Below are 25,774 nucleotides of genomic sequence, written 5' to 3'. Positions count from 1 at the left end.
TACTTCTGACCCAGACACATCAGATGATGAGGAGAAAGACTGGTGGTGTGGTGCTGTATTTGACAGCCTGAAATATGTGGCTGATGAAAGTAACTTGGATGATGAACTTGAAGAAGGTGGCAATGACACTGTTTTCAGGAGTTGATGAAGCTGAGCTTTGTGCATGGTTGGAGGCACTTGCTGTCAGTGCTGGTGATGACCCCCTTGACATGACATGGTTGCCTCTGAAACAAGCCAAACATGCTGCCCAATGCAAGCAAAAGTCAGTTGGTTGCCCCTAAAGAGTACAAAAATGGACCTGATGTCAGGAAGCAAGTCAGAATGTACAAAACAACAGTACAAATGGTTTTTGGCAGACCAGAAATCACTTTCCAACCTTGGATTTACTTTCTCAGGCCAGCAAGTTCAAGTTCCACTGATCTCCCAAGCTTCAAACACCCTCCCTGTCATCTCAGCTGCACATGCCATGGTTAATGATGAAGCAATGGAACCATTGATCTTGTCACCCCCTCTTTCATCAGCTGAAGAACTTGGAGAGACCCCTTTCACTACCATCTCATGTACCAACACTCAGGACTCTTTGGGATGCCACTCAAATGATGTATTGATGCCATTGAATGCAGGTGGACTTGTAGAGGATGCTGAGGATGCCTGGGCAGGTGTACCTGAAGAGCAGGAAAGGGATAGTGTCGAGATTAGGGGATGGGATGAACTGTGGGAGCACATCAAGCATGATCTTGCAAGAGGTGCAAAAACAATCCTACCATTGTCTTGTTGTCTTGTGTCAATCAGCTTATGCTGATTTGAAGCTTTGCTACCCTCCACTTGAAAGGTCTTGGATGTGTTGAGGCAAGTCTGGAAATTGCTCATCAGTGGCATGAAGGTGAGGGAAAACATTTTGCACAAAAGGTCAGGGCACTTGCTCATCATTACCAAGTGTTTGAACAGCTTCCTGTGGAAAAGTGAAGAGGATGAGCAAATGCTCTGAGCCCCCTTAAAGACAAATGACTTCAGCTGGCTGCCTGCCAATGGCATATGTTGCAAGAAGTCAGCCAAGTCACTCTGCAGCAATTTCAGCACACACTTAATGAAATGATTATTCCCTCACTTGGTATTGTACCACTCTGTGAATGGATGGCATGATACTGGCTGCTAAAATTGGGCTGGCAGCAGACAAGACTTCAAAAGGGTGTCTACATGGATGGCCATGAGCACAATGATATCAAGAAGTATAGGCAGGGAGTTTTTTTTACCTGCAATGGCTGCATTTGAGTGCCACATGGTACACTTTGAAGGATTGGAATTGCTTCATGTTGATCCACAGCTTGCACCTGGCAGATGGAAGGTCATTGCAATCTTTCATGATGAATGTTGCTGCCACAGAAATGATTATAGGATGCATGCATAGTGAGTGGTGACAGCCATGATAGACCTTGTACTCAAATGCTTCAGTTTATTACCTGGTCAACAAATCTTGCAGCAAAAAGGAAGAGGGCACATTATCCATGTTTCTGGATTTATTAATGCAGAAGATGGTCAATTGGTGCACTGCAATGAGTCAGGAAATATTGTGGCAGATGCACAAGAAATCATTTACCCAGGGGCAAATTGTGATGTATGGTGGAACACAGAGAAAATACTGAAACAGGTCAAGTGTGCAATTCAGGTCCTCAAGGCTGCACACCCACACTGTATTGCTTTGTTTATTTCTGACTAGTCATCTGCTCATGCTTTGCTGCCACTAGATGCCTTGAAGGCCTTTGAGATGAACAAGTCTAATGGGGGAAAACAATGGAAGCAACATGATACAGTAATTCCAGATACCAATCCCACTGTTGAACACCATGGAAAGCCTCAAAAAATGTGCTTGTCAAATGGACAGCCTAAAGGTCTCCAGCAAGTTCTTGAAGAACATGGCTTTAATGTTTGGAAACTGTGAGTAAAGTGTAGTCCCATTTGTCCATGGGAGAATGAAGACTGTTGCATGGCTTGCCTCCTAAGCAAGCAGGATGACTTGGCCAATCAGCCATCAATGCTCAAGGCTCTCATCAAGGATGCAGGTCATGAGTGTATCTTTCTTCCAAAATTCCATTGTGAATTAAATCCTATTGAAATGGCAAGTATATTCTATAAGTTTGTGTTTCTGTTACTATTACTAAACATGCACTATAGTACTGTGGTTGGTGCAAGTACCATTATTGTGAAATAAAGAAGAGTACATTTGAGGAAGCAAAGTGATGTGCAGTGCAACAACTGGATGCATGTCCAACAGAAGTTGACCAGTCCTGACCAGCCACATCTTGCCTTTCAGTGATCACTGGACTCCATACCATGTCCAGCAATGGTTTCCTGGTCATCCTAGACCTGGGGGACACTTAACTTGCTTCCTCTTTCTCTTTTCTCTTTGTCACTGACAACTTGTTGTTGTGCAATGGATGACTGCTCTTGTCCAGCAGTCTTTCTATGCATGAGGACTTTAGTTTTCATTTGCATTCATAGCATGGGCATTGTGCACAACTCCTCAATGAGTTAGGCAGAGTCAGCTGTAACCATGTCCACAACACCTTTGGTGTGTGACAGCATACCCTTGCCTAACCCTACAACACTGTTCTATGATCAATACTGGAAGCCTGTGTGTCAATGCATGTTCTCTCCCTCCAGTGTTCAGGCTCTCCTGAAATACAAATGGTGTGGCTTTCACTTCACCTCCTGCAAAGAGACCAACCACCCCCAGTTTGCTTGCAGAACCAAAATCTGGTCTCTGAATGATTGGGGGTGGCTATCACTTGATTTTGAAACAGTTCCTTGCTGTGGCACAGCCCCCATTGCCACATTTTTTTGCTTGGGTATTGTTGATGCCATATGACCACTTGGAGGGCTGGTCTGCAGATCAACCAGATTATGTGTGCAGCCCATCCTCCACATCATTAAAGACTGCTCATACATAACTCACCAACCATACCCACATAACTCACCATGCAACAGTTATGTTATCTACCACTGTATATAATCCTCCCCATTGCATATTGGCCTTTGATAGTGTTATGCCAATGACTCATATTGCATCATGAATCAAGTGTGATGAAGCACAAGCATGTGACTGTGTGAGAAGTGACACATAATTTAACTTCACTAGTGAATGGAGCACTAGTCTTGGCCAACCGAAGTTGTACTGTCAAGTCCTCTGGGGTACAGTGAGTGGAGCTAAGGGTGGTTGCAAAGTAAGATTTCAAATGAGGAGCTGGTACAATACATGCAGGTTTATATACATATGTAGAGTACCTGTGGACCAAACATTTGAAAACATTTGAATGTTCCCCTGCATACCATATAAGGCATCGTCGAGTCACTCTTATGAGGGCATAAGGGTAGCCAAGTCTGTGGATGGGGTTAAACACAGGAGTGAATGCAAAGAAGAGGGAATAACTGCATATATGACATAGGAGGAGTAAATGGGTCACCTGGGGCAGACATGTTAACCATGTCATGTGACCATGTGGATCAGAGCCACCTGCAGATCATGGAAGGAAGGGGAAATGGACATAGTCCAGCTATAGTACAACATGGGGTAAACAGGGGGGTACCATAAAAGGAAACATACAAAAAGAACATGAGTTCAGAGGTGGCTTGCAGGCAACAGAACATTGTCACTTGAAAGTGTGACAAGTGGTAGCATATAAAGTCTATAAAAGGAAAGAAATGTGAGCAGTGTGCAACAGATAGCCTACTGCTGCTCTGGCCCAGACATTAATTAACTAAAATACACATTTGACAACAGCCCTGTTAGAAATATACAATATCTATACATACACTGGAAAAAATTGTAATCTTTGCACATGAGCCACTTCCTCCTGTGGCATCCAGGGGCACCTGGAGGGCTTTTGTATGGCACCTAATATCTCTGGAACTACTTGTTGGAATGATCTGAGAGTTTGCATCCATGGTGGGGCCTAGGTAAGGCAAATATGTGGAAGGTTTCATAGAGATCCACCCAGTGGTTGCTGAGATATCACAACTGTTCATAAGTGTTCAACAATGTTTGGCACCTCATATCTCAGGAGCCACTGATTGGAATGATCTGGGATTTTGCATCCACTGTGGGGCCTAGGCAAAGCAGATATGTGGAAGGTTTCATAGAGATCCACCCAGTGGTTGCTGAGATATTACATCTATTTGATGATGTTCAGCACCTTATACCTCAGGAACCACTGGATGGAATGATCTGCGAGTTTTCAGCCAGGGGGGGCCCTAGCCAATGCAGCTTTGGGGAAGGATCCAAAGAGATCTACCTAGTGGTTGCTGAGATATTGATATCACAACTGTTCAACAATGTTCAGTGCCAAATATCTCAGGAACCACTGGTTGGAATGATCTGAGAGTTTGCAGCCAGGGGGGCCTGGTCAAAGCAGATATGGGGAAGGATCCAAAGAGATCCACTCAGTGGTTGCCAAGATATCACAACAGTTTGACAATGTTTGGCACCTAACATCTCAGGAACCACTGGATGGAATGATCTGAGTGTTTGCATCCAGGGGAAACCCCAGATGAAGCCAATATATGGAAAGTTTCAGAGAGATCTTCTCAGTGGTTACCAAGATATCACAACTGTTGTAGGCCTGGACTCAACACTGAACACATATGAACAGCTGTTCAGCACATTATAACTTGGGAACCACTGGCAGATTTCACTGGAATATTCTGAGAATCTACATCATATAGGGGGCCTCTTATCAGATCATTACAGGTCATTACATACAGCAGTTCCCAAGGAATAAAGTACTGAACAAGGAATGTATTCAGTACTATATAAGTTGGAACAAATGGGCAGATGTTGCTGGAACTGTCTGCAGATCTGCATTGTATAAGGGGCCTCTTTGGCATCAATTTTCAGGTCATTACATGCAGCAGCTCCAAAGTTATGAAGTTCCAAACAAGCATGTATTCAATGTGATAAAACTTGGGAAATACTTGGCAGATTTCTCTGGAACTTTCTGCAGGCCACTATCATCAGTTACTTGAGGTTGCTGACCCCATGTAGACTTCACATTCTTCATGTGCATCCTCAAGGTTTCAACAGTATTGTAAACTCTTCTGGGATTGGGACATCCACTGTCTGAGCAATGGCACCCAATGTAGCCATCGGTATACCTTTGCACAACTATGTGCTGCCCATGAGAAGTGCAGTGTTCAACTGGGGAAAGACATTCCCTTCTATGGCAACCATATGCATTTTTGGATTCAAAACAGGCCTTGAAGGTGGGATGGGTGAACATGCTGTGGAGAGCAATGGAGGTATCAGACCAGCAAGGAAATGTAAGAGTAAGATGTAAGAAATTGCTGGGAGTATGATACTGAGCGATGTGGTCACAGGAGATTGTGAGGTTGTGAGAGGGTGGCAGAAGATGTGGCTTCATATACATACAGATTTGTAATTGGTATGCAGGGGCATGTGGTGAAATTAGCCCTTATTGAAAACAAAGCCAAAAAGGGGCTAATTATGGGATGCACTGGAAAGCTTCTGAATATTGATTTGCAGACAGCTTGGATTGGTGCCAACACCCCCCAAAAAATTCAATGGCAGTTACAAAGTGCTGAACAATGTCAAACAGTGTCAAATAGCACCCACATCTCAGCATGGAGCCATTGCAGAGTCTTGGAAACTTTCACAAATGCATATGTCATGTATAGAAATGGATATACAAATGTTCATAATGATTAGAGCAACCAATAGGTCAGGACTGGTCATGACCAAGTCCATCTTGGCATTCAGCAATCACTGGACTCAGTGACCATGTCCAACAATGGTTTCCTGGTCATCCTAGACCTTGGGGACAGGCATAGGGAGCAGAAGTGCCTGGTCAGGACTAGTCCTGACCAGTCACATCTTGCCTTTCAGCAATCACTCCACTCACTACCATGTCCACCAATGGTTTCCTGGTCTTCCTGGACCTTGGGGACAGGGTTAGATAGCCTTTCAGAGATCACTGGACCATCTTCCTATCATAAGAGGTATCTGCATGAACTGTTTGTGAACATTCTAGGCCAGCAATTTGTGGGTCATGATTGGATGGTCCATGACCAGCTTCCTATATGAGAGGTATCTGCATGAACTGTCTGGGAAGGCTCAAGGCCAGCAATGGGGGCAGTCAGGACTGGTCATGACCACCTTCCATTTTAGGAAGGACCTGTGTGAATTCCTTTCCTGAAAAGGCAGTCCTGACTGGTAGGATGGGGCATCCTTCTTGGATCAGAAGGATAGTTTGATCTGACCCTTTGATTGCACTATTGCTCACCTCCACCATGACAGGCTGCTCACATCCTACTCAAAATGGCATCATCGCAGTTTTAGGCTTCCACGATCCAGCCAATCTACCCAGTTAAAATGTTTCCTGTCAGTTTCTGCTTGATCAAAGATTCCAGCATGATTCCACATGCTGGTGGCATGAGGGAATGTCAGGGTACTATTTACTTAGCTCCAAACGATATGTATATCTTTGGTAGAAGTGGTTGGGTTCGGTGGGATCCCAAAGATGCTCTTCATCTTACTGTTGCAGGAGATGAATGCATAATTGCACCTTGCCCCATCAATGGGATCCAGCTGCTGGCTAATGATACATCCTATCCCCACTACCTCACATCCATGGAAGTGGAATTTCGCTGAATCGGATTCCAACACCCCCCAATGAATGCTGACATCCTGTGGCTCATGGGGATGCAATTTCCTGATCCCAAATCCAAATCCCTGGTATGTGTGCAATCTACAAAACTCTGAGAATACATGCTGATGATGACAGGATTTGGAGAAGCAGAGTGAAGGTGTCATTGGCAGGGCTCAAAAGCCACCTGCAGAGGCTGCAGTCCCTATGCAAGAAGCTGGTAGCCGATTGCGGAAGAGAAAGGCAAGAGATGTAGGTGGGACAATGAGGAAGTCAAGGGTGCCCTGATTGCATCCACATCAGCAAGCAGAAAGGGTAAAGGAAAGGAGGTATTGGAGCCAGAAGGTCACTGCACCACAAATGAGAAAAAAAGACAGAGGAGTAAGCACTTCGATTTCTTTCCTATTCTTCAAGGTCCTGATTGTATTTACAGCTGAAGATGCTGAACCCGTTGCTGAGCAGGTTCCTTTCCTCGATCAAATCACCTGCCCATTGGATACAAAGGTGATTGATTGGGAATCTTTGAATATAAGAACATATGCTCCATGGCTCAGTAAAGTGGTATGTAAATTTGACAGAAACTTCAAATCTAGGAGCTGATAAATGACAATCATAGGATTGTGATGCAGTAGAGTACATGTCCAAGGCTGCATCCACCACTGAATACCAGTATGGACATGGGTGGACGATGCTAGTGGAGCTGAAGTATGATGGGGACAAGGGCTTGCTCGCACAGCTAATCGCCAACATCAGTGATTCACTGTCGAGGGGATGTGCAGTGTTGGTCAGGGGATGGAAGCCAAATAATCCACCCCTTGACTTCACTTGTGAAGACATTCACTTCTTCCACCTGACAATATCACAGGAAGTTGTTGTTCAAGGTATGCATATCATCATATTGCTAAAATTCATATTGCTAAAGGTAATTAGATGCATTAAAGTGTGCAGAGCAGCAGGAGGCAAAGGGGGGGCCAGACATGAGCAAAGTTTTTGAAGTGCTCAGCAGAGTAAAATTCATCAAGCTTGCAGATGATGAGAATACATGCATGAACCTCCTCGACTTCCTGAATACCCAGCCTGAGGTTCCCATATTCCTCAGGTATGTCATCGATTGGAACTCATATTAAGATTCTTTGGATGCTGAAGAATGCACCAGGCAACTATCTGACAATGTAAACACAAAGACCATGACCATGAATGATGTTTATCTCCCCCATTCTGGTAAGAACACAGGAAAATCATATTATGGCATGCAGGCAGTCTTGGGGGATGTTGAACGACTTCATGGATGGGATCTACTGATGCATGGGGGTTTCATCATGTACCCTCACCATGATGCAGCAGGGCTATGCACATACATCACTGTACAGTCTGGCAGCAAGATATGGGGTTATTTTGACACCCCTGGAAGTCAGGATGCAAGCAGAGAGAATCTATTCAAGGCCTGGGATGATATTTTTGCTGACAATGTCAATCTTAAGTTCCACAAGTATCCTCTCAGGACCATTCATCTTCAATGTGGAGATACCCTGTATGATTTTTATTCCCAATTCCCAAGCGTGCTCTTATGATTAATGACACTGGAACAGGATTCAGCCTCCCAGGGCTAACCACATGGTGTACACTCTGCAGAATGGCCTCATGCCCGGTGTGAGTCAAAGTGAGGTTCAGTGGTGAAAACCGACCAAAACCAACACAAAAGACAATGAAAGCGAGTGGTGGTGTGCCTATGCGGTACCTAGATGGTAGAACCTGTTCTTTGGGAGGGTTTTTGCGAGCTACAACACTCAAAGATGAGTGCTGAGGGTTGGGGGTGCTCCTGACAAAGAGGGAGCAAGAATGTGATAGAAAGCGATAGGGTAGACTGCTGTCAGCCTACAGAAGGATGGATGGTGACTTAATTCGATGTCCTAAGCTGTACTGAGCTCAGGGAGGGCTTGGAGCAAAGTATATGGATGATAGATGATGATAAGCGAAGTAGATGATAGCTAGACCCTTAATAAAGTCTCAACTATCGAAGCTGATGAATGATTTACTGAGAGATGATAAATTGCAAGCAAGAGGGGCTCTCTGATGTCTTCTTTTTTTGCTACCTAAGTACAGTGACTTATATACAGTACAGGGGCGTTGCCTATGGAAAACAAGGTGCAAACACTTGGTAAGTGATTGGTAACTGATGAGTAAGGAATGTAAGTGATGGGTAATCATCTTGGAAAGCATTGGTAAGCATTGGTAAGGATAAGTAAGCCAAAAAGCGAAGAATCAGTAAGCAAAGTCAAAAGATTGGTAAGTATTGGCAATAGGTGAGTCAAAGACAGTCAGAATGTCACAGTATGAGTCAAGCAATGTCAGGAACTGGGAAAGTGCACTGGAATCACATTAGGGGGAGGCCATGCATGTCACATCTCAAAGAGATCACTTCTAGGCCAAAGTGGGATGACAGAGAGGCAGTGCTGATCTGATGCCGATATAGTACATCCAAAAGTGGACAGGGTGAGTCAGATGTCAACAGGGGTCAAGCTTTTGGGGTCTGTGGGGTGACAGGAGCATAGGGGATCACAACTTTCCCCCCAAACCATCCTCTCAGTGAAGCAAATACAAACTTCATGAATGAGGCTCTGTTGGAAGAGAGGATGAAGGGGGAGTGTCTTCTGCTGTATCTTGCAACAAGGAGGCAAGATGTGCATCATACTCATCATGGATGCAATCAGGGAGAGTGGAGAACAGTAGATTATACTGTAGCTGTTGCAATTTTGGAAGAATGACAGACGAGACTGGTATGAAGACATTGCAGGGGGCAGGGAGGAAGGATCCATATGTTTCTTGGACTGGAGAGACTGAAACGACCACATAAGACCTTTCCAAGCGAATGACAGACCTGAGGCAACCAAAGAACATCCTCCTGGAGGTCATACTGACAAAAAGAACACGCTGTCCAAGCTGGATGGGCTGAGAGGGGGCAGATGAGGGTGGGATGTACCAGGACACTTCAGGATGGAAGCTGGTAGGAACTCCTGGTAGATATATGTAGCCATGGTCCCTAGCAAAGGGGACAAGCGAAATGACTGATGTGGAGGCAGCCATATCAGAAGAATTAGCAAAATGAGTGTCTTTTGGAGGGAGTGCTGTAGAAATGTGTGGAGTGCACAAATCCTTTCCAATTTTGGAAGGTAGGATCGCGTGGCTGAGCACTACAAGCGAGTGTGGGAATGGTTTCGGTGTCTGCAGAATTGGTGGAGATACATCGAAAACCGGAATGCCATACATGGGTGCTTAAGAATTTTATTGGCACTTAACTTGCCTCCTCCTTTTTCTTTGGCATTGACAACTTGTTCTTGTGCGAGGGATGACTGCTGACATTGCTGGCTGGCCTTCTTCGCATGAGGGCTATGGTCTTCACCTCCATTCATCAGCTACATCCATGTCCACCTCACCAAACACCTTTGGTGTGTGACACTGGGGGTCATTTCCTTTCATATTCCACCATGCATCTCATGGAGATTGCAATCAATTATGACTGCTCAAGGGTTCCTGAAGGCGAATGGACCATGCGTGGGCTGGCAGGCACTAATGCAGTGCATCCAGCAATACATCACATCATCGTATGGATGGTACTGGCCCTTCCAACAATGGCAAAGGACAGAACAAGTACATCATATGTCATATCTATAAAATACATGTTCCCAGCAAATATTTCCCTTCACCAGGGACATTTTACTGCAGGTGACTGCTGGCCATGATTTCACTGATAGAGAGCAAGAAAGGAAAGTACAAGTCAGCCAAAGATGCAGATCATATGCCTGCCATGGATGAGAGGGATAACATGAGGAAAGAGATAGCCAATGAGTCAGAAGCAGTGAAGAAAATAATCTTGCATCTCAAGAAGGCCCTTCAGGTAACAGATGCTGAAAAGGAACTGGAGATGGGTTCATGGTGGGATCATGGATCAGTATGTGAACTCTTCAACATCTTCAAAAAATACAAATCTGCATAGTGTAGTTAGGTATATTATCTGATGTATTTTAGTTGTATTACCAGACATGAAATAGACCTAGGAGAGTCAAGGAAAGATGATTAGTGCACTTGAAACAGGTCTCAGGGTGTCCCAGTCAATGTGGACAGGGGCTTCAGTTATGGATCAATGTTCATTGGTGTTCATCAGTGTTTGTCCTGCTGTATGGACCTGTGGATGTCCAAATAAGGTCAATTGAGGTGGTCCTAGGGGGGATGAATGCCACTTCAAGCAATCCAGCATGCCCTGAGGGGGAGTGGTCAGATGGGAACATTGGTATGTTATATGATGTATTTTAGTTGTATTACCAGACATGCAATAAACCTAGAAGGGTTGAAGAAATATGGTTAGTGCACTCAAAACAGGTCTCAGGGTGTCCCAGGCAATGTGGACAGGGGCTTTGGTTCTGGAATGATGTTAGTTGGTGTTTGTCAGTGTTTGTTGGTGTTCATCCTGCTGTATGGACCTGTGGATGTCCAAATAAGGTCGATTGAGGTGGTCCTAGGGGGGATGAACACCACTTCAAGCGATCCAGCATGCCCTGAGGGGGAGTGGTCAGACAGGAACATTGGTATGTTATATGATGTATTTTAGTTGTATTACCAGACATGCAATAGACCCTAGGAGAGTCAGGGAAAGATGGTTAGTGCACTTGAAACAAGTTGTAGGGTGTCACAGTCAATGTGGACAGGGGCTTCAGTTCTGGAACAGTGTTTGTCAGTGTTTGTCAGTGTTCATCAGTGTTTGTTGGTGTTCGCCCTGCTGTACAGACCTGGAAATGTTCAGAACAGGTCAATTACAATTGATCTAGGGGGGACAAACACCACTTCAAGCAGCCCAGCATGCTCTGAGGGGGAGTGGTCAGATGGGAACATGGGTATGTTATAAGATGTATTTTAGTTGTATTACCAGATGTGTAATAGACCTAGGAGAGTCTGGGAAAAATGATTAATGCATTCCACACAAGTTGCAGGGTGTCCCAGTCAATGTGGACAGGGGCATTGGTTCTGGAGCAATGTTTGTTGGTGTTTGTTGGTGTTTGTCCTGCTGTATGGACCTGTAAATGTCCTAGCAAGGTCAATTGCAATTGATCTAGGGGGGATGAACACCACTTCAAACAGTCCAGCATGCCATGAGGGAGAGTGGTCAGACAGGAACATTGATATATTATCTGATGTATTTTATTTGTATTACCAGACATGCAATTGACCTAGGGGAGTCTGGAAAGGATGATTAATGCATTCCAAACAAGTCACCAGGTGCTCCAGTATGTTTGCTAAGGGCCATCCATGCTGGACCAATGTTTGCAAATGTTCACCCATGTTTGTTGGTGTTTGTCATGGTGTATGGACCAGGACATGGTACTACAAGACAAATGCAAGTGGGCCTGTATGGATGAACACCATTCCAAGTGGGCCAGCATGCTCTGAGGCAGGGTGGCCCAGTGGGCATACTGGTATACTATCTGATGTAGATTCTCTATTTCATTGTAATACATGCAGTAATATAGACATACAAGAATCTGGGAATGATGATCAATGTGCTTGAACCAGGTCCCAGGGTCTCCCAGCATTCAGACATGGTCTGGATAGGGGCTTTGGTAAGGGGTTGATGTTTGCTGGTGTTTGTCTGTGTTTTCTGTAGTTCCCCATATTGTATGGACCTGTACCTATCTACCTGAGTGCAGGGGAAGAGGTTTCCATGGTATGAACACCATTTCAAGTGGTGCAGCATGGTCTCAGCAGGGGTGGTTGGGTGGGCACACTGATAGAATATCCGGTGTAATTTATTTGTATTACATGAAAGTCGATCAACCTGCCAGAGGCTGCAAATGATGTTCCATCTGCTCCAAAATGAGTCACAGGCTGTCACAGTCAATTTGGACAGGGGCCATGGTGCTGGATCGATGTTTGTTGGTGTTTGCAGGGGTTTGTCAATGTTCACCATAGTGGATGGACCTTGAGACAACTCTATAAGGTCAATGCAAATGGATTCAGGAGGACAAACACCATTCCAAGTGGTCCAGCATCATCTCTTAGCAGGGTGGTCAGCCATGCTGCATACACTCATATATTGCTGAAGTCATGTACCATGTATTCTACACAACATAGTATACTATGAGAGTCTATAAAATATTATGTACATGCACAAAGAAGCTGTTGCTAACCTCTCAGTGTTTTCCATATAGTACTGATGTCTTCACATCATTACAAGTGTATGGGTATCTTCCAAATATTAAATGGTGCCATATATGTCATCATATGTGGGGTTATGCTATGCAGTATATATTAGTGATTGCTCTGACCCATTTCTTGAACAGCTTTGTGAATTTGTCTGCCATGATTCCTCCCATGTTGTTTATGTTCCAGAATAGCCAGAAGCTCATCGTTGGAGTATGTTCCACCTCATTGACAAAGTATCCCAGCCATAGCTTTGGGCTCATGCCATCTGGGGCCATGATCCCAATATCCATTCAACAAAACAATGAAATGGAAGGTCTTGTGCCACCAACCCTCATTTCTCATGTGACTAGTTCTGCCCAGGCTTTTAGCACAAAGTTGTTGAACTCGTCCATTGCTCTCTGTCTTGTTTCAATATCTCCCCTTTGTGGATTCACTATCTTCTTCCTCCATTCAGCAATGCTTAGCAACTCATCCTTCCTGTTGGCGAGATCCAGTTCTAAGTACAATAAGCATGACAAGAGTGCATCATACCATATTTTGCCCACCTCCTCCAATGACAGAAAACTTCTGACCAGGATTCCAGACCAGCCACCATTGTTTAACTGATGTGTATGTGTGACAGACATGTTTTGCCCTCCAACTATGATTACCTGCCACTCCCCAAGGAACACCAGGCTTGGGATATATTGTTGGGCAATCCATACCTCATCCAAGTCCTTGTTTGTGTTATTCTTGAGGTGGGCCCAGGTGTGGCTTGATTTTGGGGCAGTTGGAAGTATCACATGTTTGCTGCAGTCACTGTGACTCCACTTCAGGACATAGGCATCATTGATAGGGTCCCCATTGCTAATGATATGCATTTCCAGTACCACCCATCTGTGGATAGCTGAAATCACCTGCAGGTGTGCCAGGGTCTCCCACTTGACAGCAGCAGTCCAAACCTGATTGGGTGGGGGCCAAAACTGTACTTGACAGCTGAGAAGTGTGAAGTGATTTTTGTATGTGTGCAGTTCCATCTTGTCGAGGCCATATGGGTTTCCTTTGCATCTGAAGGCCATATTGGAACCATGCCTCCAGGGTGCAATGTCACCGCTCACCAGAAATCAATTGTGTAGTCAATGCCTCTGATTATACAGTCCATCCAAACAAGCTCATTCCATTTAGATTGCTGGCTGATCAGATCAAGTACAACAGCCTTGAAGTCTGCCCACTTCATGTACTTCAGCTTGAATGCATTGCCATCATTGTACTCTTCCATGTTCATTGCCAACCAAAGCTGCAATGCATACATCAGCAGACTGAACTGCACCTGTGGGTGAAAAGGGGGCCTACCCATTCACTGACCACCACCTTCATGCCCTCTTTGCTTTCTGATAGTTTGTATATGAATTTTCCTGAGCTCCTTGATAACCTCATATTGGTGAGGTTTTATACAGTGGGTCGCCCATCCTAGATCTTCCTTTGCCTCATTCTTCGATTTCACCTCAGTGGCTTGGGTCTGGGATGTAGAGGATATCGAGTGGTGTATCTTTCGATGTAGACCCCTGCAAATGAAATGGGTATGGCAATGTGAATGAGAATGCTGATGGAGAGCTCGAAACACAGCTCTCAATGTCTCCCATTGCTGATGGAGATCTTGAGATCACTGCTGATTGCCCTAGCAGATGATGAAGGCCTAGAAGGCCAATATGTGCCACTATCATGGGTAAGTGGACTTAACCTGGATGGACCCTGCACTGGCACATGATGCTGGTGATCTGGATGTGGACCTCGATGCAGAGTATGTTGACATGTGGATGGATGGACCAGGATCATTCCATCCTGGTGGCAAAGTCTCACCATCTTCCATCACTATGTCCTCATCACCTGTGGTGGGTGTTGGTCTGAGGATTTTCAGTTGCTGTGCTGCACTCTCCAGACATCAGGCCACTCACAGAAATAATGATTCCATCCCAGGAGCCAGGGGTTGCCCAAGTCTCCTGAGCTCCCCTGCAGCTTTGAATAATGAGAGATGAGTGATAAGCTCTTTCTGAGTAGCTTCTTGTGCTTTTCCAGATTGCCCTGACATTAATATTCAGAAGCTGCATTATATCCTGGACATGTCTCCATGCAATTTAAGTGTGAATTGTGGGCTTTGGCATGCCACAGGCATGATCCCCCTTCCTTCTTCCAAACACCCCAGCTGCCAGATTGACATACTGTGCCATTACAGGTATGAATGCAGACTTCATAGCCTGCCATTGTGACATGGTGTTTTTGAGCCTTTGGCATGATTATCTCCATGTCTCAGTGGAGGTATATGGTGCACTACACATTCTAATCACCTCACAAGGTATGCATCTTGATTACATAAGCAATCAATGGCCATGTAGACTAAGGATCATTCGATAGATTGGTTGATCTACATTTGTCATGGCCACCCAGTACTTTCCATCCTCTTTGGGCTCTGTTAGTGAGTCCAGGATCAAATCTGTGCTGGAGAATGATTGTAGCATGCAATTGGCTGCAGGGAACGAATCTAGCTGGACATTGCAAGTCATCAGTGACATGGGATGCATAGTTGCACAGCTCCCAGCCCATTACTATGAGCACCTACAAGCATTCTTCTGGAGAGAAAAGGTGATAAGGCTGGTACTCCAGTTCCAGGAGGAGCTCGAGGTTCAAGACCTGCTCAAGGTTAATCTAACCTTGATACTCATTTATATGGACAGGGTCTTCACTCAGATGGTCAGGGAAGCCAAATCAACCAAGAGGGATGCTTGTGTGCCTGACTGGTGCAGCCCTACATTTGACAATTACATTCTGATTGAATATCATGTGGAGCATCATGAACCAGAGATGGTCAGGGAGTATAGGCAGAAGAACAACCACAACATCAACATGCAGAGCATCAAAGACATCAGTAAGCCTTTCCACTTGATCCTCATCCCATTCTGGTGATGGACTACCATATCACATAGACTGGCATGAACATGAGGACACCCTCGGCTGAGATCTGGTATGGAAGTTCCACTCAGTTCAAGATGGAGGAGAAGGACAAGACTCTGGAGGTTGCACAGAGGCTGCTGGATGTTATAGGTTGAATTTTATGATCCCATCATGGAGGAGGATCCTGATTGTGAGTATCACAGACATGCTTTTCTTACAACACTGATTTTTAACTTCAACACAGTTGGATACACATATAAAGAGCACTTGGAGGAGGCAGGGGAAGTGAAACCCCTCAAGAGGCACATGCTGGGGCCCAGAGTATTCAAGCAGGTGAATAAGAAGGGGCCTGTGCTGCCTGACAATGAGGAAGTTTAGGGTCCCAACTTTGTAGATAGATTTTAATGCCCTGCTGTGATTTCATTTCAATATACCATATTTTTGCAGTCCACCCCACTATATATATATGTATTTTTCGATGACACAGGCATGCGGTGTGGATATGGTAATGCGATACATTCAAAGGTGGGTTATTGTAGACAGGAGTAACCCTGACCCTATACCAGAAGTCCTATTTAGAATATATATGGCATGGTGCACCAATCCTCTTCGATCACATTGATCGATTCAATTAAGCCTCCATCGCAGCATGTCTGACTACTACTGGCAACAATCACTCCCCACAATTACCCAGATGAAATACATTCTACAGATCTACTATCAATCAGAGGAGCTAGCAGATGGTACAATCCAGATAACATGCACGAATCTCAACAAGGAGATAATGGAACATCACACCTTCATTCCCTCCTTCTATTACAAGGCTCTCATCCATACACTCTGGAGGTATTACCTCCTCATCAATCTCCACGTCCATTTCAAGAAGAACCCCAATAAAAAGTACACTGAGTTCTGTCCACATCTCTTGAGAAACATTGTCCTCCTGGACAATGTACTTGAGGCTTTAATTCACCCATGCATGTTGATTGAAAGGCAAGATATCGAAGGTTTCCAATCAGCCAATTTTGAAGAATACCTTTGCATGGAATATCTCATTGGGCAGCACAATCCAAACTTGGTTAACTGCTTCAGGGCACATTGCCCCATCAATATCAAGAGAATCAAGGACAAGTTTGGTGAGGCTTTTTATGGGTTTCCATTCCAATCCAATTCACTGACATGTATATCAGAATGGAGCTGGGATGCCCACAAGGAGCGTGTCCCCACAAGGTTTTATGGGGAACAATACGATTGGGATGTGGAAAATATCCCAGATGCTGACTCAGGAGGAACTGGAGCTGGGAGCCAGGGTGGCAATGTTCCCATGGGAGGTGTGGAGAACTCTGATCCACCTCCCTCAAACCAGGCAAGTAGCATAATGTCAGTCAAGTGTCTGTAACTTATTTATACATTGATGTTACAGCAGAGGCAGACAGGCAGCAATGGAAATTCAGGTGCCCCCACTGCCTCAAGTTCTGCAAATCCTGCAGAGAATCCAGTGGGGTTCCGTCCCAGCCTGGCAGGTCTTTACTCCTGCAATAAGTAGCTGTATCAGTTGTATGGTATTTTCTTTGTCAAATGCATTACATTTTGTTCTGGGTTGTGGATGTAGCATTACAAAGTTTCCCCCTGGGGTGATCTTGTTGGAACATGTTAACAATAGTTTTGCACGTTCTAACAACTGGATGGATGTGGTACATGTAATACATATTCCATATTTTCACTGGGACTGTGTCACCTCCACATCAGCCATGGGCTTTGGAATCCTCTTTCCTGGCCATTCATCTCCTTCCACATCGCTGTCCCCCCTTCCCCGCTTCTGTATGTAATGTATCAAGCCACTGAAATGCATAGGAGAGACATAAAACAACTTGCCTGGGCTGTGGAAGGGAGGGAATGTTGCTCCTTGCCCCCCTCCTCCATGCTGTCATCCTCCCACTTCACCCACCTAGATACTAGGAATAATAAGGTCAGAATCAATGAATGCATCATGGGCATGTCACTCACTCCACTGTGGATTGGGGTTCCGCCCATACCATTCCTCTACTGCATCCCATACTTCTTTGTAGTCATCATAGGGCAGCTGTTCAATATCCCAGTTGTAATTGGCCCCATCCATCAGTTCAGGGATATGATCAGAATATGCCTTCCAGTCTGAATGAAGCTGTCAGACTGTATGATAATGATGAAACCCTTGGATAACTCACCAAATCCTTCCATTGAAATGCGCTCTATATTGGTTGGGCAATGAGCTTGGAAGTAGTTGACAGACTGGGGATTGTGCTGGCCAATCAGGTACTCTGTCACCAAGTCTTCATTGAAGTTTTTGGAATGATAATCAGGTAGCTCTGCCAGGGGGACATTCAGGCAGGGGCGGATGAGTGATTCTATTACATTGTCCAGATGGACAATGTTGCTGATCAGAGTCGGTAGAAATTCTGTGTATTTGTTGTCATTGTTCTCCTTGAATTGTAAGAACAGCTCAATGAGGAGGTAGTACCTCCACAGGAAGAGAGTGACATGAGTACCATAGAATACAGGGATAAATGCCCGATGCGATGTAGTGATTTCATCATCATTCAGGTTTCTTTGTTTGATTTCCATAATTGCCCTGTTGGCAGGCACTGGATGTAATGTGTACCAGACCTGGGTGATGTAGTCCATTTGAGTATCCATAGCTTTGGAGGGTTGCCAGTAGTAGTCAGACATTTTTTTGTGGGTTGATGGCAAATGAGAATGATGGAGTGGACTGATAAGGAAGCACTGCACTAATATCGCACAGCATATACTAAAGTGGATCATTGGCAATGGAGCCATTCCTGACTTCAGCCTCTTTATATTTTGCTAGATCCACGATCACCACTGTTCAGCACATTCTAATCACCACTGATCACATTAGCCAGACTAACCAATGTGTTTGAGAGCTGTCAAACACTGCGTGTGGTGGTATATGTGAACACCTCCGTTACGAGCTCCTGGCCTCCCCCTGTTTATATTTCCCTAGAGCATGTTCACTATTATTTGTCACGTCCTACCCGCCTGTGCAGATGTCATAATGATTATACAAAGTAATAGAAAGCCAGTGAACACAGGTTGCACTGGGATGTAATGAGTTCCGGCATACCTACTTCACTTCCCACTGTTGATATTTTTTTAGACCATGTTCGTCATCTGTTCTATGCATTGAGGCCACATTTAGAAATGTCAGAAGGATGTTGGAATGTGGCAAAAAGCTGGTGAACACACACTCCAGTGGCATATGATAAGTCTGAGCATGACCACCTGACTTCGTCCAGTCAGGTTTTTGCTAGACCATGTTCGCCACTGTTTGTCACGTCTTACACGTCTTTACCAATGGTACAATGACCATCCACGGTGGTAGCAACCCGACGAACACCTGCCATGAATGGTATATGATAAATGTGTGCATGACCACCTGACCTCCCCCTTTCTATATTTTGCTAGCCCATGTTTGCCATTGTTCATCACATCCTAGACACCTGTACCATTGTTGGTAAGACCATTAAAGGTGGTAGCAACCTGACAAACACTTGCTCTGAAGGTATATGACAAGTTTGAGCATGACTGCCTGACCTCCCCCTTTCTATATTTTTCTAGCCCATGTTCACCATTGTTTGTCACATCCTAGACACCTTTACCAGTGTTGGTAGGACCATTAGAGGTGGTAGAAACCTGATGAACACCTTCTGCAATGATATATGATAAGTATGTGCATGACCTCCTGACCCACCCCTTTCTATATTTTGCTAGACCATGTTTGCCATTTTTTGTCATGTCCTAAACACCTTTACCAGTGTTGGTATGACCATTCAAGGTGGTAAAAACCTGCCAAACACTGGCTCTGGCACTATATGTTAAAATTTGGTATGGCCACCTGGCTTCCCCCCTGTTTATATCTTGCTACTTGCCTGCTCTTCAAACATCTATTGACATTCCATTATAATAACCATTCAAATGACCACTACACATTGATTTATCTAAGCATTCTTTTTCATCCCCAAGCCAGATTGATTTGCAAGTATCAAGTACCCCTTCTTGACATTGATGTCGATGACTGTGTCCTTCATGCCTTTCCATCTTCTGAAGATGCAAACCCAAGTATGCTGCATCTGCCATGAGCATCCTGCTGTAAATGGGCATAGGTGTACAATCCTAGGGATAGACATTGGAGTGCAACATACATGCATTTCATTGGTGGCTTTGAGATGTGAAAAAACATCAGAGACCTTCTGTCCATGCACCTTGCTGATTGCTCTCAAATTCAAGAAAAATTGCTTGAACTGAAATACACAAGTCAACAAGCACAGAACAAGAATGATGACACTGGACAATTTAATACCTGTTCATTGATACCCTCCTCTCTGTCCTTGCAACCTTTGGCCAATGATTGGACAACACCAGGAATTGTTTTCAGGAATGTAGCTACCTCCTTGCTATCGAGTGTGATTTGAGTTTGTGTATTGGTTGACATGAGTGGTTGGTTAATGTTAGATGGACCAGGCATCGGAGAAACCTCCCACATTCCTTCAGGCAGTGTTCTGGCGATGGTGCACTTCCTTGGACTGACTGTCATGTTGATCATATCGAAATTGTGGGCAAGCTCCGTTTGAGGGGTGCCTGAGGATTTCTGGCTTTGCAGGAGCTGTGTGGTAACAAATTCCTTTGTCGTTGCCACCCCCTTTCCTTTCTGCCTCCCTCCAGGCTCCCTCCCAGATTGCTGGTTCACAGGTGGATCATCTGCTACAGGCAGAATGTTCACCATGGGTAGTGATTTTGTCATCCCCAACAGCCACTGGAAACAGTGTGGGATCTAGGCCCTCATTTACAATGCTAGCACCTTGGGAAAATGAGTCCAAGGGGAAGTCAACTTGTGATTCAATCATGTCTGAATCCAGTGGCAGAGACCAATGGGCTATTGTGATGAAAGCAGTATATTCATATGCATTTCCACAGGAGAGTACAAAGAAATCAATATAATTACTTACAGGGGGGAGGTCAACCAATCATCTGTAGCAAATGCTGACTAAACCCTATTGGCTGGTCGCCTTCCCAGTCGGGATGTGCAGCAGGAGGGTTTGGAGATGGTCTTTTCTGTTGGCCACCCTGTTCTTCATCGCTGCCCTCTGACAACTGCTGCTTCTGTGTCACAGCCAGCTGACATGGGATTGTGAGGTTCAGTGATGCCTGTTGAGATGAAATGCACTTGCCTGGTTTGGAGGAGGGGGGACATCAGAGTCCTGTTCCCCACATCCATCATTTTTCCCCATATCATTGCTGCCCTCACTGTCCTCTTCTTCATTCTCATCACATCCTTTCCCCCCATTGCCCCCTTCCCCTCCATGATCCTCTCTCCCACTGATCTCAGGATTTGTATCATCTCCATGCTCCATGTCCTGGTCCACATCACTCATGTTCTGTTGATCTATGTCCCCATCCAATCGACCATCATCTGTACCCTTTTCTTCATCCTTGAAACCAAGCCCCTCATCCCATACCACCCACTGAGATACTATTGATGTAATCAATGTGATGTCAGAATAAATGTTATTGGATTGGAAACAGTCACTCACTCCAATGTGGGTCCAGTTCTTGTGAATACCATTCGGCCACTTTGTCCCACATCTTTGGAAGGTCTTCATCAGGAACTGAATCTACCTCCCAATCATATTCTCCCCCAAAGAAACATTCTGGGATCCAATCAGCATAATGATCCCAGTCCATTTCTGATGACTGTATCAGACACTTGGATGATAAAGGAAACCTGTATGATGACTCACTGAGGGAATCTACCAATCTCTCAAGATTGGTCGGGCAATGTGCCCTGAAATTGTTAACTGACTTGGGATCATGCCAGCCGAATGAGGTATTCTGTCACCAGGAATTCCTCGAAGTTGGGACAGTGATGTGTTGGAATATCTTCTTCTTTCATACCAATGCTTGGGTGGATGAGGGCTTCGATGATGTTGTCCAGATGGACAATGTTTCTGAGGAGGGTGGGGCGGAAATTTGCATACAGTTTGCTCTGAGCCTTTTGGAAATGCAGATGTAATCAGCATGAGGAGGTAATACCTCCAGAAAAACAATTTTATGAACCTGAAATAGTGCCCAGGGAGCATTACATGGTCTTCAGTGATCTTGAGGTAGAGATTCGTAGATGTGACCTTCACCATGGTCTCCTCAGGGATCTGCATATTCCAACTTGTATATGATCTGCTTGATGTAATCGATCTGCAGTGGTGTTGGGAGTGATTGTTGCCAGTAGTAGTCCGACATGATGTTGAGATCGATCTCAAATCAGGCTGAATGATAAGGATGAAGATGAAATTTGTAGCAACACAGCATATCGCCTAAATCGGTCCCACATTAATGAGGCCTTTGATCAGTAGCACGTGTATCATATATTTCTGTCAACCAAAGACTGATTGATGACATGTGGTGGATTAACCTCATTTTCTCCTCTCATCTGCAGGCCCATTTCAATGGCAAGAGGGTCATCCATTGGACCACATAGTGATAGTAGCTTCTGGAGTCATTGCAAGTGCCAGTGGAATGTGAAACACCATAAATCCCACCTCCTTGTCGATTGCATGACAGACCCCAAGACTGCCAAACTTCAAATAGTGTACAACACATGTTGCTGTTGCTTCAGGGTTGCACCAGCATCTGATCTAGTGTATTCATTGTAGTGTGATGGGACTCAACATGATTTTTTCATTGGTCAAGTAGCTTTGCTGAATGGGAATGGAAACACTTGTAAATCTCTAGTCTAATGAATGGAGACCACCAGTTCCAGGAAAATCTCAGGGAGAAATCCAAGCACTTCTGGCAGCAGCATTTACATGTACATGTGCAGAACAGCCTATGAAGGCCATTAGTATTTGATGCCTTATAATCCCACTTCTGTGTCTGATGGACAATCAATGGAGACATGTATCAAGTACATTAATATATATGTGTACAAATGATATCTTTAATGCCTTAGACATCCATTGAAGAGTGGTCAGATCCAGAGGGCAATGGCATGGGGGACTTTTGCTTATGCTTATCTTTCAGCCTCTGAGAGGCTCTGTGCTCATTCACAGTCCCTCCCTCTCATCTCTTTCCCTTATCACATCCCTTGCACTTGCTACTCACCCCACCACCACAATGACCTCCTCCAATGCTATCATCTCCCTCTCCCTGCACCTTTCCCTTGCCTTTATCTGCAGTGCTGCCTTGTAGATGTTCCTTGTATGTGTATCCAACTGTTTGAAGTTAGACTTCAGTAGATGGGGAAAGACAGTATCCCTGTGCTAACAGTCAGGGTCCTCGTCCTCCACTGGATCATTGAAGTCCACCATCACATCGATCAGTTTCTGTGCCACATCCACAGTCTTCATCTTCTCATCCATTTCAAACTGAGTCCAGCTCCCATACCACATCTCATCCAGGGCATGCTCACGGTGAACCCAGTCTGTGGTATAAGTAGGTGAATGGCAGCAAAAATTTACAAGGAGATTGAAACACTTACCAACCTCTGAAATGCTGGTGTGGTTGATGTTGTGGTTGTTGTTGCATCTATAATTCCTCACCTGGGCTGGTTCATGGCACCACACAAAATATTCTATCAATAAGTAGTTGTCAAATGTGGACTGTGCCAATCAAGTGTGTGATCTCTGCATTTGACTTTCTTCACCTCTGCAACTACTTGAATGAAAACCCTGTTCATATATGCGAGGATCATGGTCAGATTCTCCACCAGCAGCTCTTCCACCTCCACCTCCTTCTTGAAGTGAAGCACCAGCCAGATCACCTTTTCTCTCCAGGTGAAAGCCTGAATAGGCTTGTAGTAGTGATGGGGGAGCTCCACGATGACTTTATTGTCAGCATGGGTGACCTGGCATGGCCAGATGGACCCTTCAGAGCCTCCTGGAGCCAACCTAACATGTCGATCTTTTTCCAACAAGGCTTTGAGATTGTGGATGAATCCAAGGGAAGACAGGTAGTACTGGGTAGCCATGGTAATAGTCAAGATCAATTACATAATCTATCTTGTAAATGTACCTTCATCATTGATTGCTTATGTAAGTGGAATGTAAGGCGAATAGTGCATGTCATGCACCATATACATACAGTAAGACTGACCATGTCCAAGGCATGAAGACTCCATGTCCTGATAGATACTGTAATGGACCAGTTTGTAAAACTAATCACAAGGTGGGCAGGTCAGCCCTCACACCAAATACAGTAGTATACCTGTTCAGCACCATTACCATTGATTCCCCCTGTAAGGTGGTCAGGCAGACTATCCAAAGTGTTGAAGGCTATGGAACACTGATTGGTTTCAGCATGACCACCTGACTTCCTGCTGTAGATACTTTGCTGGACCATGTGTTTACTGTGACATCATTCAGACAGCAGAAGGTGGTAGAAGCCTTGCAAACATGTTTCAGTATGGCCACCCGACTTCCCCCAGTCTACATGTTGCTAGACCATGTTCATCATTGTTCAGCATGTCACCACAACCTTTACCAATGTTAGTATATGATAAGTTTCAGTATGACCACCCAACTTCCTCCTCTCCATATATTTGTTCTTCATTGTTCCACACATCTAAACCTCACTTACCAATGTCAGGGGGTGATTTCCATGTGGGGAAAGCCTGGAGAACACAGTATTTAGTGGTATATGATAAGTTTTGGTATGTCAACCTGACCTCCCCCTGTCTATATTTTGCTGGGTGATGGTAGCCATTGTTCATCATGTCTTGACCACCTTCACCAATGTCAGTAAGACCATCCACAGTGGTAGAAATCTGACAAGCTCTGACTCTGATGGTATACAATAAGTTTGTGCATGACCACCTGACCTCCCCAAGTCTATATTTTGCTAGGCAATGTTCACCATTGTCTGCCATGTCTTAACCACATTTACCAATGTCAGCAAGGACTATCCATGATGTAGCAACCTGACAAATGCTTTCTCTGATGGTATATGATAAATTTGAGTATGACCACCTGACCCCTCCCCCCCTTTCTATATTTTGCTAGACCATGTTCCTTGTTGTTCAGCGTGTCCCACCCACCTTTACTGATGTAATTAAGGCCATCTAAATCACTTGGATACAGCTTTCTGCTTTTGTCCATGATGTGTTCTGCCTATTATGCCTACATGTGTTTTCCATGTTGTAATCCATGTGGAGGGGCCAGGTGCTGTGGTGCTGACAGTCTGAAAAATCTTTGAAATATCACATACTGGTGCATGATCCCACCGCTGCTCTTTATTCATTTCTACCACAGCATCTGACACTACCAATGCAGTATTTAGCCTCCCAATCATCACCCTGACCTCTTCCAATTCCTTTCTTTCTGTTCAATGGCTGGCATTTGTTTGGGTCAGGGTTCTACAGCCAAGAAAGAGCCTACATCATATATAACACTCTCTGCCTTCTGCAAAACAGAGGGAGCATTGATAATATACATATGACTTCTGTGCCTGTTGGAGCAGGTCACTGGTCATATGATTTTGTAGACCAGTTTCAACCTCCTGTCTCTGCCTGTTCTGTGCTGCTCCAACCTCCTCCCACATACTCATCATAACCTCACCATTGCCCACCACACCACCCTCATTTCCCCTGCATATCAGAATGCACAGGACACACACCTGAATATCCTGCAGTGAGAGACCTGTCCCATTTGGGACTTCCTTTGTGATGTCCAGGGGTCTGGTGCTTCCCTTTGTGAGTTTCTGTAAACAACTGCAGTGGAACCAATTTTTGCAGGTTTGACAATACCATTGTTGAGCTTTGTCTGGGTTATATGGTTTTTCACAGACAGAGCAGGCATGGAAGGGGCCCTGATGGGGTGTAGTTTATGTCAGGAGTCTTTTCAAAAATCAGTGTCATGCCATTCATCCATACCTGGATGACTTGTTTACCATGTGTGCTCATGGTCCACCATGTATACATATCCTTGGGTCCTATCAGAGGACCAAAA

The 25,774-nt window shown here is 44.8% G+C and overlaps 7 protein-coding genes across 7 annotated transcripts; 4 read left to right on the top strand and 3 right to left on the bottom strand.

The window, feature by feature from the left end:
- Nucleotides 1–6,682: 6,682 nt before the first annotated feature.
- Nucleotides 6,683–8,227, top strand: F5J12DRAFT_898994 (uncharacterized protein; the record flags this gene model as incomplete). Its single annotated transcript, XM_051748145.1, has 6 exons — nucleotides 6,683–6,745; nucleotides 6,795–6,908; nucleotides 6,960–7,217; nucleotides 7,273–7,537; nucleotides 7,587–7,755; nucleotides 7,813–8,227. 6 exons carry the CDS (start codon nucleotides 6,683–6,685, stop codon nucleotides 8,225–8,227), a joined length of 1,284 nt encoding a protein of 427 aa, XP_051594331.1.
- Nucleotides 8,228–10,392: 2,165 nt separating this feature from the next.
- Nucleotides 10,393–12,525, top strand: F5J12DRAFT_787396 (uncharacterized protein; the record flags this gene model as incomplete). Its single annotated transcript, XM_051743639.1, is given in 12 exon segments — nucleotides 10,393–10,605; nucleotides 10,909–10,944; nucleotides 10,980–11,014; nucleotides 11,034–11,239; nucleotides 11,286–11,310; nucleotides 11,360–11,384; nucleotides 11,480–11,545; nucleotides 11,642–11,685; nucleotides 12,024–12,138; nucleotides 12,179–12,268; nucleotides 12,313–12,372; nucleotides 12,475–12,525. The coding sequence occupies 12 exon segments, from the start codon at nucleotides 10,393–10,395 to the stop codon at nucleotides 12,523–12,525; spliced, it is 966 nt and encodes a 321-aa protein (XP_051594330.1).
- Nucleotides 12,526–13,189: 664 nt separating this feature from the next.
- On the bottom strand, nucleotides 13,190–14,187 carry F5J12DRAFT_787395 (uncharacterized protein; the record flags this gene model as incomplete). The annotated part of the gene is made up of 4 exons (XM_051743638.1): nucleotides 13,190–13,347; nucleotides 13,397–13,418; nucleotides 13,502–13,922; nucleotides 13,949–14,187. 4 exons carry the CDS (start codon nucleotides 14,185–14,187, stop codon nucleotides 13,190–13,192), a joined length of 840 nt encoding a protein of 279 aa, XP_051594329.1.
- A 1,076-nt stretch (nucleotides 14,188–15,263) lies between these two features.
- F5J12DRAFT_787394 (uncharacterized protein) lies at nucleotides 15,264–16,157 on the top strand (the record flags this gene model as incomplete). Its single annotated transcript, XM_051743637.1, has 5 exons — nucleotides 15,264–15,303; nucleotides 15,361–15,692; nucleotides 15,812–15,901; nucleotides 15,930–15,969; nucleotides 16,024–16,157. 5 exons carry the CDS (start codon nucleotides 15,264–15,266, stop codon nucleotides 16,155–16,157), a joined length of 636 nt encoding a protein of 211 aa, XP_051594328.1.
- Nucleotides 16,158–16,428: 271 nt separating this feature from the next.
- F5J12DRAFT_787393 (uncharacterized protein) lies at nucleotides 16,429–17,436 on the top strand (the record flags this gene model as incomplete). Its single annotated transcript, XM_051743636.1, has 4 exons — nucleotides 16,429–16,915; nucleotides 16,970–17,159; nucleotides 17,203–17,302; nucleotides 17,392–17,436. 4 exons carry the CDS (start codon nucleotides 16,429–16,431, stop codon nucleotides 17,434–17,436), a joined length of 822 nt encoding a protein of 273 aa, XP_051594327.1.
- A 176-nt stretch (nucleotides 17,437–17,612) lies between these two features.
- On the bottom strand, nucleotides 17,613–18,488 carry F5J12DRAFT_898990 (uncharacterized protein; the record flags this gene model as incomplete). The annotated part of the gene is made up of 3 exons (XM_051748144.1): nucleotides 17,613–17,734; nucleotides 17,787–17,933; nucleotides 17,987–18,488. The coding sequence occupies 3 exons, from the start codon at nucleotides 18,486–18,488 to the stop codon at nucleotides 17,613–17,615; spliced, it is 771 nt and encodes a 256-aa protein (XP_051594326.1).
- Nucleotides 18,489–19,777: 1,289 nt separating this feature from the next.
- On the bottom strand, nucleotides 19,778–24,696 carry F5J12DRAFT_787391 (uncharacterized protein; the record flags this gene model as incomplete). The annotated part of the gene is given in 22 exon segments (XM_051743635.1): nucleotides 19,778–19,909; nucleotides 19,982–20,080; nucleotides 20,140–20,540; nucleotides 20,560–20,712; nucleotides 20,825–20,954; nucleotides 21,029–21,309; nucleotides 21,371–21,530; nucleotides 21,676–21,828; nucleotides 21,920–21,985; nucleotides 22,246–22,323; nucleotides 22,373–22,468; nucleotides 22,935–23,044; nucleotides 23,098–23,253; nucleotides 23,311–23,324; nucleotides 23,372–23,403; nucleotides 23,467–23,787; nucleotides 23,822–23,843; nucleotides 23,925–23,962; nucleotides 24,036–24,177; nucleotides 24,242–24,305; nucleotides 24,408–24,441; nucleotides 24,496–24,696. 22 exon segments carry the CDS (start codon nucleotides 24,694–24,696, stop codon nucleotides 19,778–19,780), a joined length of 2,883 nt encoding a protein of 960 aa, XP_051594325.1.
- Nucleotides 24,697–25,774: the final 1,078 nt, after the last annotated feature.

The sequence above is a fragment of the Pisolithus orientalis genome (assembly GCF_024613125.1).
Source record: "Pisolithus orientalis strain OTSU chromosome Unknown F5J12scaffold_106, whole genome shotgun sequence".
NCBI classification, from domain to species: domain Eukaryota; kingdom Fungi; phylum Basidiomycota; class Agaricomycetes; order Boletales; family Pisolithaceae; genus Pisolithus; species Pisolithus orientalis.
The sequence above is the reverse complement of the archived record's forward strand: the minus strand, read 5'-3'. Positions and strand labels throughout refer to the sequence as shown.